Genomic DNA, 14,357 nt, shown 5'->3' on the forward strand with positions numbered 1-14,357 from the left:
TCTGTATATTCAGAAATATATTGGCTCTTGAATGGAGGAGAGAGACACAGGAGTGAGGGATACCATTTAGTGGTAAGCTAGAACCATAGGCTAGACTTATACACCATATTGGTGGCCATCCAGTATGGTAGCCAACAGCCACATGTGGCTATACGAACTTAGATTAAGAATTCACTTCCTCATTTGCAGTAGTCACCTTTCAGTTGTTCGGTATTCACATGCATTAATCATTATTGACATAGACCATACCCATCATCCCGGAGAGTTCCATCAGTCAGCACTGATCCACACAAGTGCATATCACCAAAATAATAATACCATCTCATCTTAAAGAAGCTGAGAGATGTAATTAAGATGCATGTATCGAGGAACTAGGAATTTGTGGTCGGAATGTGTTTGAGACTCCCTTACCTTGGGTAAAGAGTTGTATTACTTCTGGTGGAATAGAATTTATGTCCTCCAAAGGGGAAACTGTACAGATTCACTGCATTTCATCTCATGAATATGGAAGGGCTGGCATTAAGAAAAATTATAGAAATCATATTACTTCAAAAATAAACTCTCCCCTCTATCTAGAGCCCGATCTATATTTGACACCTTCCAAAGTGCAGTGCTGCCAGGAAGATGTGCTATATAAACAGGCAAGTTGTTCATGAGATCTAGGAATGACACTCAAAGGCATGGAGCCCCAAACTGTGAAGACAGTTCATGCTCAAGCTCCTGAAAGAGGCTCTTTAACTGGGGCAAGTCCAACAGCCTGCCACTCTTCCGATAAATTATGTATAATGGCCTGTGTGAAATCAGGATAGTTTTGCCAGGGCCATCTGAAAACGATTTGTTTTCGAGAAAATGCTTAACTGGGCTTTAGTGAGTTCAGTGAAGTGTGAGTGAAGAGGGCAATTAGGTCTTCTGCTGTAAAAATAAAAACTTGAAATGGCCTGATATGGAATAGCTCAAGCCCAGTTAAGCTGATACTGCCTCATTGAGAAGACATAAGAGGTCATCATGAAAATTCCTCAGGTGAGATGCACTTACCTATACCCGAGCTGGAATGTTCTCCCCTGAATCTCTTATATCTGTAAAGGCAACCCAACTCTTTACTGACAGGCAGGTCTCCCCATCTTCTGGATAAAGGCCAACTGTAATGTCTCTTAGCAACAAATTAGATTTGCTCTGAGGAACTTTTCCCTCTCTTTAACTTAAATCCCCCCATTTTCATCTTAAACTTATTTGCTTGAAGTTTTCTTGGGTGAAGAGCTAACTGGATCCAATTTTTACTTCTAATATCTACCTGCATGCATGCTTATTCACCTCAGTCGTGTCCAACTCTCTGCAATCCTATGGACCATAGTCTGCCAGGCTCCTCTGTCCATGGGATGCTCCAGGCAAGAATACTGAAGTAGGTTGCCATTTCCTTCTCCAATATCTACCTAATTCTATCAGTTGGGAAAAAAAGGAGCTACTTAGAAATTGACCATGTCACGTAAAGGATTTTAATCGCAAGCTGTCACACATGCTGACCCAGGGGTTCTCAGCTTCCACACTGTTGACATTTGGGGCTGGAAGTTATTTGTTGTGGAGGACAGTCCTGTGCATTGTAGGATGTTTGGCAGCATCTCTGGTCTCTGCTCACTAGGCGTCAGTAGCATCCTCTCCTTCCCCCATCCCACTGAATTATGACAACCAAAATGTCTCCAGACATTGCCAGTTGTCCCCTGGAGGGACAAAATTTACCCCTATTAAGAATGACTGATCTAGACTAACATCTACACTAAATATAAGCAGCTAGCAGGGGAATATCGGAGAAGGCAATGGCAACCCACTCCAGTACTCTTGCCTGGAAAGTCCCATGGACAGAGGAGCCTGGTAGGCTGCAGTTCATGAGGTCACTAAGAGTCGGACACAACTGAGCGACTTCACTTTCACTTTTCACTTTCATGCATTGGAGAAGGAAATGGCAACCCACTCCAGTGTTCTTGCCTGGAGAATCCCAGGGATGGCAGAGCCTGGTGGGCTGCCATCTCTGAGGTCACACAGAGTCGGACACAACTGAAGCGACTTAGCAGAAGCAGCAGCAGCAGGGGAATATAAATACATAATGTGATGTAAAAATTACACACACACACACATATATACATGCCTATTTGAATTTTCAGATGCTATATTCATTGAGGTCACTTTGCATTCTACAGTTTTGATCGAACCTACTGTCTCTGTTCTTTTCTAAAATCTAGACACAGGCAAGAAATTGAGTCTTGGGTGATTCTCTCACCCTACTCCAAGATCGGTACATTTATTGTAAGGCCCAGTCCAGCTAGAAGGTGATCTGAGTTTTTCTCCATTGCCAAGGACAGAAGGCTACTGCAGTATAAGCTTGATTGATACCAACGTTGGCCGGCATCTATGCTCTGATGCCCATAGTATTCATATCAATAGACTAGGTACCCCCTGCCATAAATGGTTTCTCTGGGACCCAACATGTTCAACTTCTCGTGATTTAACAAGAAGGGAATCAGCTTATAGAACATGAACGTCTCATAATTCTGGAAGTCTTCTGCCCTGAAATCTATTCTAGGTGTTCTACTAAATAACTTTATGGTATTGACCAAGTCATATTCTCACTTTGGCTTGCTAGCCAGGTTTAGACAGGATGCTTTTCCTTCTGAGTGACAGAAACCAACTCAAAGTGACTCAAAAAACCAGACAAAACAAAAAAAAGAGGGTTGGGTGGAGAATGAATTGGTTCATATATTGAGAAGTTCGGTGACAGAGTTGGTTCAGTCCTAGCTGAATCCAGTACCCTAACAGTGCCATCCGAGTATCCCTCTCTGCCCCTCCCACCTCTGCTGTCCTCCCTGCATACCCCTTTCTCAGGCAGCCTCTCCCCTGGACTGGCAGGATAGCTACATTGTTCCAGACTCACTATCTACCAGACTCAACCCAAGAGGGAAGAATGATAGACCCCATGACTATCGCATGGCCATGCACACAGAGTAGGTGCTTGCAGACTAACTGGAACCAATAAGCTGCAAGTTTCACTGTCTCCGTCTGAGTCCCTGGCACTTACCATGGTGTCAGACACCACCTTACATATATTATCTCTGGCCTTCACTACAGCATGTAAAGTCAGTGTTCATCAGTGTTCGTGTCATCAGAGAGGCCGAAAGAGGTGAAGTTAATTGCTTAAACTCACACAGAAAGTGGCAGAACTCAGTCAGCCTGGCTTCAAAGTCTGTGCCAAGGAACTGAGGATGGTTACACAGTATCGAGACAGGAATGCTGTAAGCAGGAAGGCAGAGATCCTCATTTGCCCAAGACTCTTGGATAATCACATCCATTAGAATCAGGATTTCATTTAGGGCAGAGTAGAAAGTGAGAATGGGGTGGGTTGGATGATGAAGGCAATTAACAGGTGGATTTCAACATGAGCCAAGTCCAGGTTTAGGAATAATCCATTACAGTTTCAGTAAAACACAAGCTGAAGTTCAGATCTTGGTTCTGCTCTGTTATTAACCTCCCTGAGTCTCTAGACAGTGCTGCTATTCTAACTACCTATGATCATTGTGTTAGGTAGGTAGAATAGGAGCAAGTCCAGAACGGCGGTGGCTAAAAGACAAGGAAGGGAAAAGCCCATGAAAATAGAACAAAGGAAAGTCCAAGAACCAGAGTGAGGACCTCAGGTAAAACAAACAGCTCTCCGGGCTAGCCCAGTTTACATAGGGCAGGCCCAGGGGGAGGAGAAAAAAACATATAAAAAAGAGGAGCCAAAATTGGGCTGGGGGCCTCTCTTCTCTTTGCATCTTTTGGGCCGATATGCCCTCATGCCTCGAGGATGTATTTTCCTTTACTTTCTAAATAAAACTGAGCTGTAACATGGAGCTGTAACACTGGTCCAGCCATTGCTTCAAATTTCTGTTGTGACAAGACAGAACCAAGGAAATTACAAACTCCCCCGACATTTATGGTAGTCCTCGGACCTTCCTTTGTTCTATTTTCAAGGGCTTTTCCCTTCCCTTGTCTTTTAGCCACCACCATTCTGGACTCCTTTTTCCTATTCTAACGACCTGACAATTGGGGAAGGGTATGTGATAAGTCCAGAGTCTTTTTCTTAGCACATAAAATAGCTGAAGAGATGTGCAGCGGCTTCATCCACATTCCTTCAGCTGGAGGCAGGGAGTCCGCCTCGAGCAGTTGTCAGGGTACTTTGGCCCAGATGTGGTGGCAGCTGGGGCTCCCGTGCCCCAGTGCCTCCCTGAGCTCACCCTACCTCGAGTGAGCTGTCCCACCAACAGCCTTCTACAAGTTCCATGTGTGGAACTAGGTAGAGCTAAAAAGATCTGATCCATCTTCCAGAATGATGTTCACATGGAAATCCAAAGAAAGTGGGGCCACATTCCTCAACTATTCATCAGTTACAAACCAAATGCTCAGTTGCTCAGTCTCTTTGCAACTGCAAGGACTGTGGCCCACCAGGTTTCTCTGTCCAAGGGATTTCCCAGGCAAGAATACTTGAGTACGTTGCCATTTCCTCCTCAACAAAAGGAGGGCACAGTGTCAGACACTGAAATTATTTCTGTTTACATACATACCCACATACCTCACTTTCACTCTGTCAGAAATAGAGATTTCATAAATCCCAAACATCTGAGGGGAAATGGATAATTCTGTCAGACATCTGAGTAAACAGTAAGTACTGGGAAATGTCATTAGGACAATTGTTTAAATTCTCGACCAACTGCTTTGCTTTTGTTAACGCCATCCTTTTGCAACCTCAACTTTAACACAAAAGTGATATTTTTATTAAGTGCTTAAATTTACAAAACCACAGAGGAGTTCTTGTTTCTGACTTAAGAATTGCTTTCTTTCTTTGCAAATCATGTATTGTGTGTGTGTGATCTCTATTTCCAGGAAGAGCCTTGTTTGTGCCCCCAGTTGATTACCTCCCCTAGGATGACCTCTCAGAGAAGGCAATGGCACCCCACTCCAGTACTTTTGCCTGGAAAATCCCATGGACGGAGGAGCCTCGTAGGCTGCAGTCCATGGGGTTGCTTAGAGTCAGACAGGACTGAGCGACTTCACTTTCACTTTTCACTTTCATGCCTCAGAGAAGGAAATGGCAACCCACTCCAGTATTCTTGCCTGGAGAATCCCAGGGATGGGGGAGCCTGGTGGGCTGCTGTCTCTGGAGTCGCACAGAGTCAGACACGACTGGAGTGGCTTAGCAGCAGCAGCAGCAGCAGAAGGCTGACCTCTATGGTGCCTTCCAGAAGAGGATCAATGAGTCTGGGGTTCATACCCTGTTCATTTTTTTTTTTAAAGCAATCTCTCTTCTTTAATGTGGGAAGTGGGAAAGCATAGAAGGAACCATCTGAGGCTTGGGTTTTGCCATCAGAACACCTGAGTTCAAATCCCAGCCAGTTCTGCTATTGGTACAACATTAGGAAAGTTAGTCCGTCTCAGCCTCAGTTTCTTCACCTGTAAATGGGGATTATAATAGGATTTTGTTCACAGAGAAGTTGTGAATGTTATAAGAGAAAAGTGCATGTAACATAGTTGGCTAAGTTTTTAGCACAAAGCGAAATCACATGTATATTTAATAATGAGGTCATTTCACTTATTTTTTTATATGTAATCGTTCTGCATGATGTTCGTGTTGTTTTGTTTTGACTTTCTCCCACCCGTGTGTCTCTGCTCCACCGAGTATCCTGACACCCCGTCCCTGCATAGATCAATTATGCATTGTCTACACAAAAGATTTTAATATCAGCTAGCCATTAATCTTTTGAACGAAAGAGGAACTTGTTGGAAGTGAATTTGGGGAATTGATCTGCAACATGCCCTCAATCATAAATTAGTGAATGTGTTAGCAACAGTTGGGCAGAGCAGCAATTTCACGGATGATATTTACTGCTTTGGGGATGGAGAGTAGGTTGTAGCCATTTAATCTTGGGTGGGAGAACTAGAGTTGGATCCAAGTCAGCGTAAGAAGAAAAACAGAGCTGTGATCAAGACATTGGGAGAGAAAGCAGGGTGACTTCAGCCACAGATGGTGTGGAGTGAGGTTTTCAGATGTGGCTGAAGCAGATGATGCATGAGGGGCGGGAGCGTAGATGGCAAATGCACTCTAAAGATATGTTGCCTTTCCCGTCATTCCTTATCCATGATTTTTCTATTTGATGATTCGACTATTTCCTTCAGAGCCCAGGGTGTCCTCGGAATCCTTCTCAACACAGCCTTCTGAACAGCCACTACCAGTCAGAACTAGCATGAAACTGATTTGTCTGGCTACATGGCTTTTCTTAAATGTATGTATTACTGATGCATAGTTGACTTACAGTGTTTCAGATACACAGCAAGGTGATTCAGTTATACACATAAATTATTTTTCAGATTATTTTCCATTATAGGTTATCATAAAGACTACCGTTCCCTGTGCTATACAGTAAACCTTTGTTGCTTGTTGCAAATCTGTTTGTTTTTTTTTTTTTAATTAGAAATCTAGCATTCTATTCATACTAAGTCAAACAAGTAGAATCAAAATGTCATAAATTTTTTAGTTAGGTAAAAATTCATAGGGTCCTTTTTTTTTTTTTTTTTTTTCAGGCTAAGCTTTACTGGGGCTCATGCCACAGCAGAGGATAGTGAGAACAAATAACAGTTCCCTTGCTTGCCCACTCCTCAAGGAGGGGCAGGCTTGTTCTCTATATGGAGTGAGGACAGGGACGGGTCCAGAGGCTGCACAGAGAGGTGCCTTAAGTGGTTTGCCCACGCCATGTGTCTTTCAATCCAAAAACATGTTACAAATTGAAACTGTCACAAAATCTTACTCATTTGAAAGCAGAAAAATCAGCAAATTTTACTTACTTCCCACTTTTAAGGTCATGGGGAATCCATTCACACATAATTAGACTTTGATTTACATGGGGATCTTAGAAAACACACACACATATGCACCCACACATATCAAGACCATGTGAGTTTAATGAATGACACATTGCTGCCTTTGCATGTTTCCTCTTGCTTTTTAACAGATTGATGAAACCTGGTTTTCTGTATATTTGCCGTGGACTCTATACACATTTAAAATAAAATTTCAAAAATAGTTTGGGGGTCAGGGAGCCCGCATAGTGCATCAAGTAGGAACTGGGTAAGGACGTAGCCCCTGGTTTCATGCCCATCCCATACTAAGTATTTTAGTAAGAAATCATGGTCTATAAAGTGAGCCTGTGTAAGTTCCAGCTTTCTCCCCTGTACTTTGGAACCTGTTTGTGTCTGTACAGATGGTCTCTGTCAGTTGGAATAGTCATGGGGAAAAATGTAGCATAAGTGAACAAAATTAGCAAATGACATAGCAAATAGAGAACAGCACACAATTTGATTGGGGGCAGATCTTGGGACTGAGAAATTTCCCAAGTAGTAGTGGATACCAGCTAGAGAATTTAAGGAGCTACCAAAGCATGGATTTTAAGGGTGCATGGATTTTACAAGAATCAGTTAATTCTACAGTACATATTCTAATAGACCGGAATAACTCCCATGCTTGCACTGTGTTAGGGCTGCTCTTCCGTTGTCTGTATGTGTATAAATTAAAAAGCAGTCCTGTCTGTACTCTAGGAAATGAATTCGTGCTGAACAAAATTTCCAAAAGTTCGTGTAAAGAATGATTTCACAGCAACTATCATATCAGGCTCCTGGAAAATTGCCCCTGAACTTCAGTTCCACCTCAGTCACTCAAAGGAATTTAAAAATTGGCTCCCAGCCACCCTTGTTCTTCAACATGCAGCTTCAGATATGCCTCAATAATACAAACTTTAAAGCCTATTGATTGGGAGTTAAAATCCATTCCTGCCACTGCCTTGCTGCTAAGTAGATGTCAATGCCAACTTCACCGTATCCTGGTCAGGCTGCCTCTGCATCAAGGAGCCTTGAAGAAGGTGGAGGGTAGCATGGCTGTGAAGAAGCCACTTTGAACTTCATAACAGAATTTTGAGAAAAGCTTTGAACTCTGCCATCTGATAGCTGCTATCAATGATTATTCAAAGCAGTGTTTCTCATTTGGAATCTCCAGAGTGCCTTGGGATGGGGGACTGGGAAACCTGAAATATGATTTCCTGTCCATCACCTCCCCTCCTTGTATGTCACCTTGCTCCATTTTTGTCACCATGCAGGTTAGGCAAACAGCATGCAGACGGGTAAGAGAGGAGACTTGGGAACAGGCAGACCTGGCACTTGTCACCTGCTGCCTGTGCAGTCTCACTGTGCTGTGCCTCAGTTTTCTCATCTGCAAAATGGGGGTGATAATCCTTTAACCTCGTAGAACTGATCATGATTGCGCTGTGAGAGGCAGATAGTCATGCAAAAAGATTAGCAGTTAAAATAATGATGATGATGGTAGTATTTTTATCAGCTTTGGGGGGAAGTCACGTTGATTAAATGTGAGTACTGATTCTGATCACAAGCTGATTATTCAGCCTACCCTTGCCAGAGCATCTGGCAAGAATATCGTGCCTTATATGGCTTCTGAACAAGTTATGAATGAATTGGATTTTTTAAACCAAACTTCATTCATCCATTGACCTGCTGCAGGAATGAGTCTTCTTCGACTGTGTTACCGAGACCCTAACATTTAAGCTTTAAGGGTACCTTGTTTCCTATCTCTTTCTGCCACTCCCATCCTCAAAAAGGGTAACTGGCTAGTGGTTTGACGTGTCTGTGCTGTTGTTCATTGTTTCATGTCACCAGGAGCCCCTTTCCTCTTCTCTTGAAGACTGCCTGGATACCAGCTTTCCCAAGAATCCTTGTTTGACCCTCCACCCCTACCTCAACCTGGTCTCTCTTCCTGGGCCCCCATAGAAGCATGTTCTTACATGGGACCATTGTGCTCTTTACCATGTGCTGCTGAAATGATGCATTTTACTGCTTGCCTCTCTCACTAGACTGTGAGCTCTCTGAGGGCAAGGATGATGTCTTGCTTACTTTTGTATCTTCAGTGTTTAGCAGAGTGCCTTTAGGAGATGCTTATACATTTTACTGATTCAAAATAATCTGTCAATAACATTTAATGCACTGGGGAACTGATCATGAAATACAATTACAAAAGCAATGACAAAAATATACATCCAGATGTAATATCTGAGGGCTTCCCAGGTGGCTCGGTGGTAAAGAATTCACCTGCAGTGCAGGGGACGCAGATTCAATCTCTGGGTCGGGAAGATCCCCTGGAGGAGGAAATGGCAACCCACTGTACTATTCTTGTCTGGGAAATCCCATGGACAGAGGAGCCTGGAGGGCTACAGTCCATAGGATCTCAAAGAGTTGGACACAGGCCTGGCGTGCTATGATTCATGGGATCGCAAAGAGTCGGACATGACTGAGCGACTGAACTGAACTGAACTGAGTGACTTAACAATAATGAGATGTCTGAAAATGCCTTCACAGGTGCAGTGCATCTAAAAGCGGAACATGGGTTTCTTCTGCCTTGGGCATGTCTTGCCTGAGTTGAAACTCTAACCTGGTTCTTGAGTTTGCCTTCTTAATACCTTCCCTCTTTTCGACAGGGCATATCCCCTGGGCTGCTGTTCTTGGCTCATTTTTCTGAGCTTTCCAAATGAACAAACCAGCAGGCAAGCAGTCACAAGGACCCCAAGATATAAGGGTGAATCAGGTTAAAGTCCACACAGCAGTTACCTTCACTCAGCAGTTCTGCTGTGAGGAGCTCCCTGCCACAGAAAAAGAGGCATTGTAGCAGCCTTCTGTGCGGGAGAAGTTCTTGACCGAAGGCCAGCTCCAAGACACTGCCCACCTCCTTCCAGGCTGGCTGCTCCTCCCTATGGCTTGGTGCAGATGGTCCTTGTAGAAATTTCCCAGTGATGTCCAGAAGAACCACATGGTGAAGACAGTGGTGAAAGAAACAGTTAGTCGCTCAGTTCTGTCTGACTCTCTGGGACCCCATGAACTGTAGCGCACCAGGCTCCTCTGTCCATGGAATTCTCCAGGCCAGAATACTGGAGTGGGTTGCCATGCCCTTCTCCAGGGGATCTTCCTGACCCAGGGATCAAACCCAGGTTTCCCTCGTTGCAGGCAGATTCTTTACCATCTGAGCCACCAGACAATGGTGGCACTGGCCACTTCTTTGAAATGCAAATGTGTCGCCCTTTCTGCCTCTCCTCTCCTTCTTCCCCAAACTAATGAGTTTGATTTTAGTCTCCCTTATTTATCTGTTCATTCACTCAACAGATGCTGTTTGTTAGGAAGATACTGAGGACATAGGGGTGAATAAAATAAGTTGACATATCTCCCTTCCAATAGTCATAAGGGCTGTCAAGAAATTTAAACAGGATGACAGGATAGAGCAGATAAATGGGCAGTTCTCAAGAAGGCAAACAGGGAAGGCTTGAATGAAAAGAAGCAGGCTTGTGAGTATCAGTGAGGTTGCAGATAAGGAAGAATGTTCCACTAGAAGGGATTGGAAGTGTGAAGACTCTGAAGATGGAATGGTGTGATGTGTGCAAGCAACAGAAATAAAGATAGTACATTGGCTGGAGAATAAAAGTGGAGCATGGTAAGGGCCACTGTCAGAGGTGAGATGGAAGAGGCGGCTGGTGCCAGTGTAGATGAGACATGCAGGGCAGTGTAAAGAGTTTGGGTCTCTTTCTATAGAAAGTGGGAAGCCACCAGAAGGTGCCAAGCAGCAGGATGATATGATCTAATGTCTATCAGTAAAATAGCATTCTGGCTGCTGTAGAGAAGGGAGAGAAACAAAGGGTCAGAGACAGGTGTGTGGCAAGAGTGGAAGCAGGGAGAACAGAAGGGAGCTAGTCTATTGAGAGATGGTGGAAACGTCGATTAGGACCATAGCAGGAAAGACAGAAGGAAGTGGATGTCTTCCTGACTGATCCCATTTCAGCTGTGTCGATGGATACTTCTGTTGTCATGTCCATTTTCTGAAATACACAACTACAATCGTATGAATTTGGACATTTGGAAAAACCATCAAATCACTCAAAAAAATACATCTGGAGCTTTTTTTTTTTTGGAGATTTGTATTGTGAGGTGATTGTAATGTAACTTTCTCTGGATGCTTTCATGACACTCATTGCTGACCTTTGACCCCTCTGTCCTCTTTCCCAGGTCGTCCCATTCCACCTACATCCTCGTCTAGCCTCCTCCCATCTGCTCAGCTGCCTAGCTCCCATAATCCTCCACCCGTTAGCTGCCAGATGCCATTGCTAGACAGCAACACCTCCCATCAAATCATGGACACCAACCCCGATGAGGAGTTCTCCCCCAATTCATACCTGCTCAGAGCATGCTCAGGGCCCCAGCAAGCCTCCAGCAGTGGTAAGGAAACCGTGGCGTCTGAACATGTGTTGTGCGCGTGATGATTTGGCGTCTCCTACGAAACTACACCTCTGAAACCAGGGCTGGGGAGAAGGTGGTGTGGGGAGCGAGGAGGTGAAGTGCCTTTGTCATCTGGTGACACTGAGGTTTCAGGGTCTATTTGTTGAAGGTCGTGGTTACTGAAGAGGTGTGGCTTATCTGAACAGAGCTTGGCCCTCCTTCAGTGGGAAGCACTTCCCCCTAGCTGCACGTGAGAGGCTGCAGGTCTCAAAGGTGAAGTGCAGAGAGATGACGGAATATTGAATGCTGTGTTACTATAATTCTGGTCATAGGCGACAGACACCCTCAACGTGACCAATGCATATGCATCTCAGATCTTTTTTTTTTTTTTTTTTTATGGTTGGCTTCTGACTCTTTCTTCCTTGCTTATTTGGATGATTTTGCAATTAAAATGTGTTCTCCTGATGTGAATGCTGAATGTCTTGCCAAGTCTGAAGCATTTGAGGGTGATCTTTCCTCTGACCCTCTATTTGTCCCACTTCACTTGAGATTAATGAGCTGATTCTGTGGTACCAGGATAAATAACACCTCTAAATCCTTGATTCTCACCGTGGTTTTCACATTCACACATCAAAAGGACTGGTCACAGCATTCCGTCCCCCTTTTGAGGATTTTTTGGTACTTACCTCAGCTCCAGATCTCTAAATCTTAGGTGGAATTGCCCTAGACCCAGAAGTAGCAATGCCTTATTTTGATTTCTGCTGTTGGTGGCTCACAAAACACGTGACTGTAGGATTGGGCAGGATCTAGGGTTAAGTACCCACAGCCCAAGGAAAGACATTTGCGGAAATTAATTGCTCCCAACCCCTAAGGCTTTGGAGTTATCTTTGGAGTTGGTCGCTCATGGTGTTCATTAGCATATCCCATCAAAATCCAGAAAGCTCTGGATTTCTATGCCAAGGGTGTTCCTCGATGAGATTGTATTTGGGCTCCATCCATGAATATATGCCACCAATGGCCTCAACCTCTACAATTAGAAAGGACCTCCTAAATACATTAAAGATGATTCATTCAGGAGATGGAATGATGGACTGCTACTTATGATGGCCCATGCCCTTCTTCAAAGCCAGCCCTGATATATTTAGTAAACTCATATTCTTTTTCAAAAAAAAATTACCTAATCAAATCTCTCATCAAATGAGCAATCCATTGTTGATATTATGAAGGCCTTTAATCTACCATAAATCTTTATTAGAACTCATCAGAGCTTCTAGTTTGAGAGAAATGTGATTATGGCACTCTTAAAATGACATTACATCATTGGGGTGATTGGTTTATCATTTGGAGAAGAGACATCAATCATAACTAGCATAACCACACAGTAAATGAATTCAACCTTTCTACCGCGGAACAATGACACTGTAATTGCTCAAAATCAGGCTTAAAATGAAATCGGAAAATGCTCTTTCTTCAAATATGATGTTAACTTAATGGAATATATTATGAAAAATCATGTTTGAGGAAATTCTATATAATTAAAAATATGTGGAAATATATTCCCTTTTTTCTTTCATCAGAACCTGATTTTAGCTACAGGATCATTTTTTTCTCCCTTTGCTTCTGAGATTATGTTGCATTTAATTGAACTATCCTCGCTTATGTTTTGCTGCTTTTTATTTCATACTATGTAATCGTGATGAATATTGTATTATAAAGGACAAGAGGCTTTTGAAATGAGGTGCACCTGCTGATAGCTTTTTAAAAACAGATGATTATTAGCAAGAAAATGAGCTTTTAAAAACTATCTCCTTTTATGCATATATGTATACCCAAGCCAAGATGATTTCCATAAGAGGGGTCAATTCATACTCAGGGCTGTCTAGAATGTTTTCTTGGTGATAACGCTGTGAGTGATTTCTTTTCTGTTGTATCAGATTGTAAGTGGTTGATAGGGAATTTTTGTTGATTTGCTGCCTAATCAAGACCTCCTTCTGGTGGACACAACAGATGCGTGTGTTCGGACTCAGACTTATCCATTTTTCTTCACTCGCACCAATTTGTTTTGCTCACTTCAGACTGATAGCTATTTAAGCTTCAGTAATAGGGAAAAATACCACAGAAAATTTGAGGGTCCATTTTCATCCCACTTAAGACTACAGTGACGGGTGTCTTCACCTGCGGGGTAAAGATCCAAATGTGCTCTGTTCTTGTTCTCAGAAGGTTACTTAATCTGAGAACTGGTTAAAGCTCCAGTCACCTGGCAGCCATTCAAAATTCTTGATTCTGGCTTAGTGCTAAAGTGAGTGCAAATCCATTTTGAATATGTGTGTGCTCACATGTGTGCGTGTGTTGTGGAATGGATGTGGGGTCCAAAGCAAATTGGGGATTCTATCAAGATCTGAATGTAGTTGCCATGAACTTAAATTTGACATAAAGGATTGAAAATAGAGTTTGACGCAGAAGATGCAAAGTGCGGAGCCGTGCCTGGGTGTTGTGAATTGAGTTTGATGAAAGGGGCTGGCTTTTTCAGTAGCTGTGGAGGCATAAAGTGACCACGTGATTGGTTGTGTTATGTTCAGCTGCTTAAGAACACAGACCTTTTGAAGCCAGTCTCTTGGCAATGACCCTGTGCTTTGAAGGTCTGGGACCAGTTTGGTCCTTGTCTCTTTCTTAGGTGAAATAAAACCCCTTCCAACACCTTCAGCACATACATGACAGTAAAAAAAATTCTTTCCTGCTGCCCTCTGATTGTTGCTGTTATGTCTTGACATTAGTGAAGCCCATCATTAGGAGAGTCAGTGTGCTCATTTCCTGCTCAAAGAGCTTCTGTTCTAAAGAGACAAACTGGACATAAACTGTACACTAAAATGATTTTGACAACATGAACATCTCAAGGCAACAACAAAACTTCACCATTACGGCTCCACCGTCATTATTTTCTATGACTATTGTGCATTCTTTAGTGGACGGTCCTAAACCCTTGGCACCTGCGCAGCCCAATTGCTCTAACCTTCAAT

General features: G+C 43.2%; 1 protein-coding gene across 1 annotated transcript in view; it reads left to right on the forward strand.

Moving 5' to 3' along the window:
- TENM2 (teneurin transmembrane protein 2) overlaps positions 1-14,357 on the forward strand; it is a 488,845-nt gene that overhangs the window by 50,379 nt on the left and 424,109 nt on the right. The window contains 1 exon segment of the mRNA XM_070373048.1: positions 11,131-11,340. Within this exon segment, the coding sequence (XP_070229149.1) occupies positions 11,131-11,340 (210 nt within the window).

Source organism: Bos mutus, chromosome 7 (genome assembly GCF_027580195.1).
Source record: "Bos mutus isolate GX-2022 chromosome 7, NWIPB_WYAK_1.1, whole genome shotgun sequence".
Lineage (NCBI taxonomy): Eukaryota > Metazoa > Chordata > Mammalia > Artiodactyla > Bovidae > Bos > Bos mutus.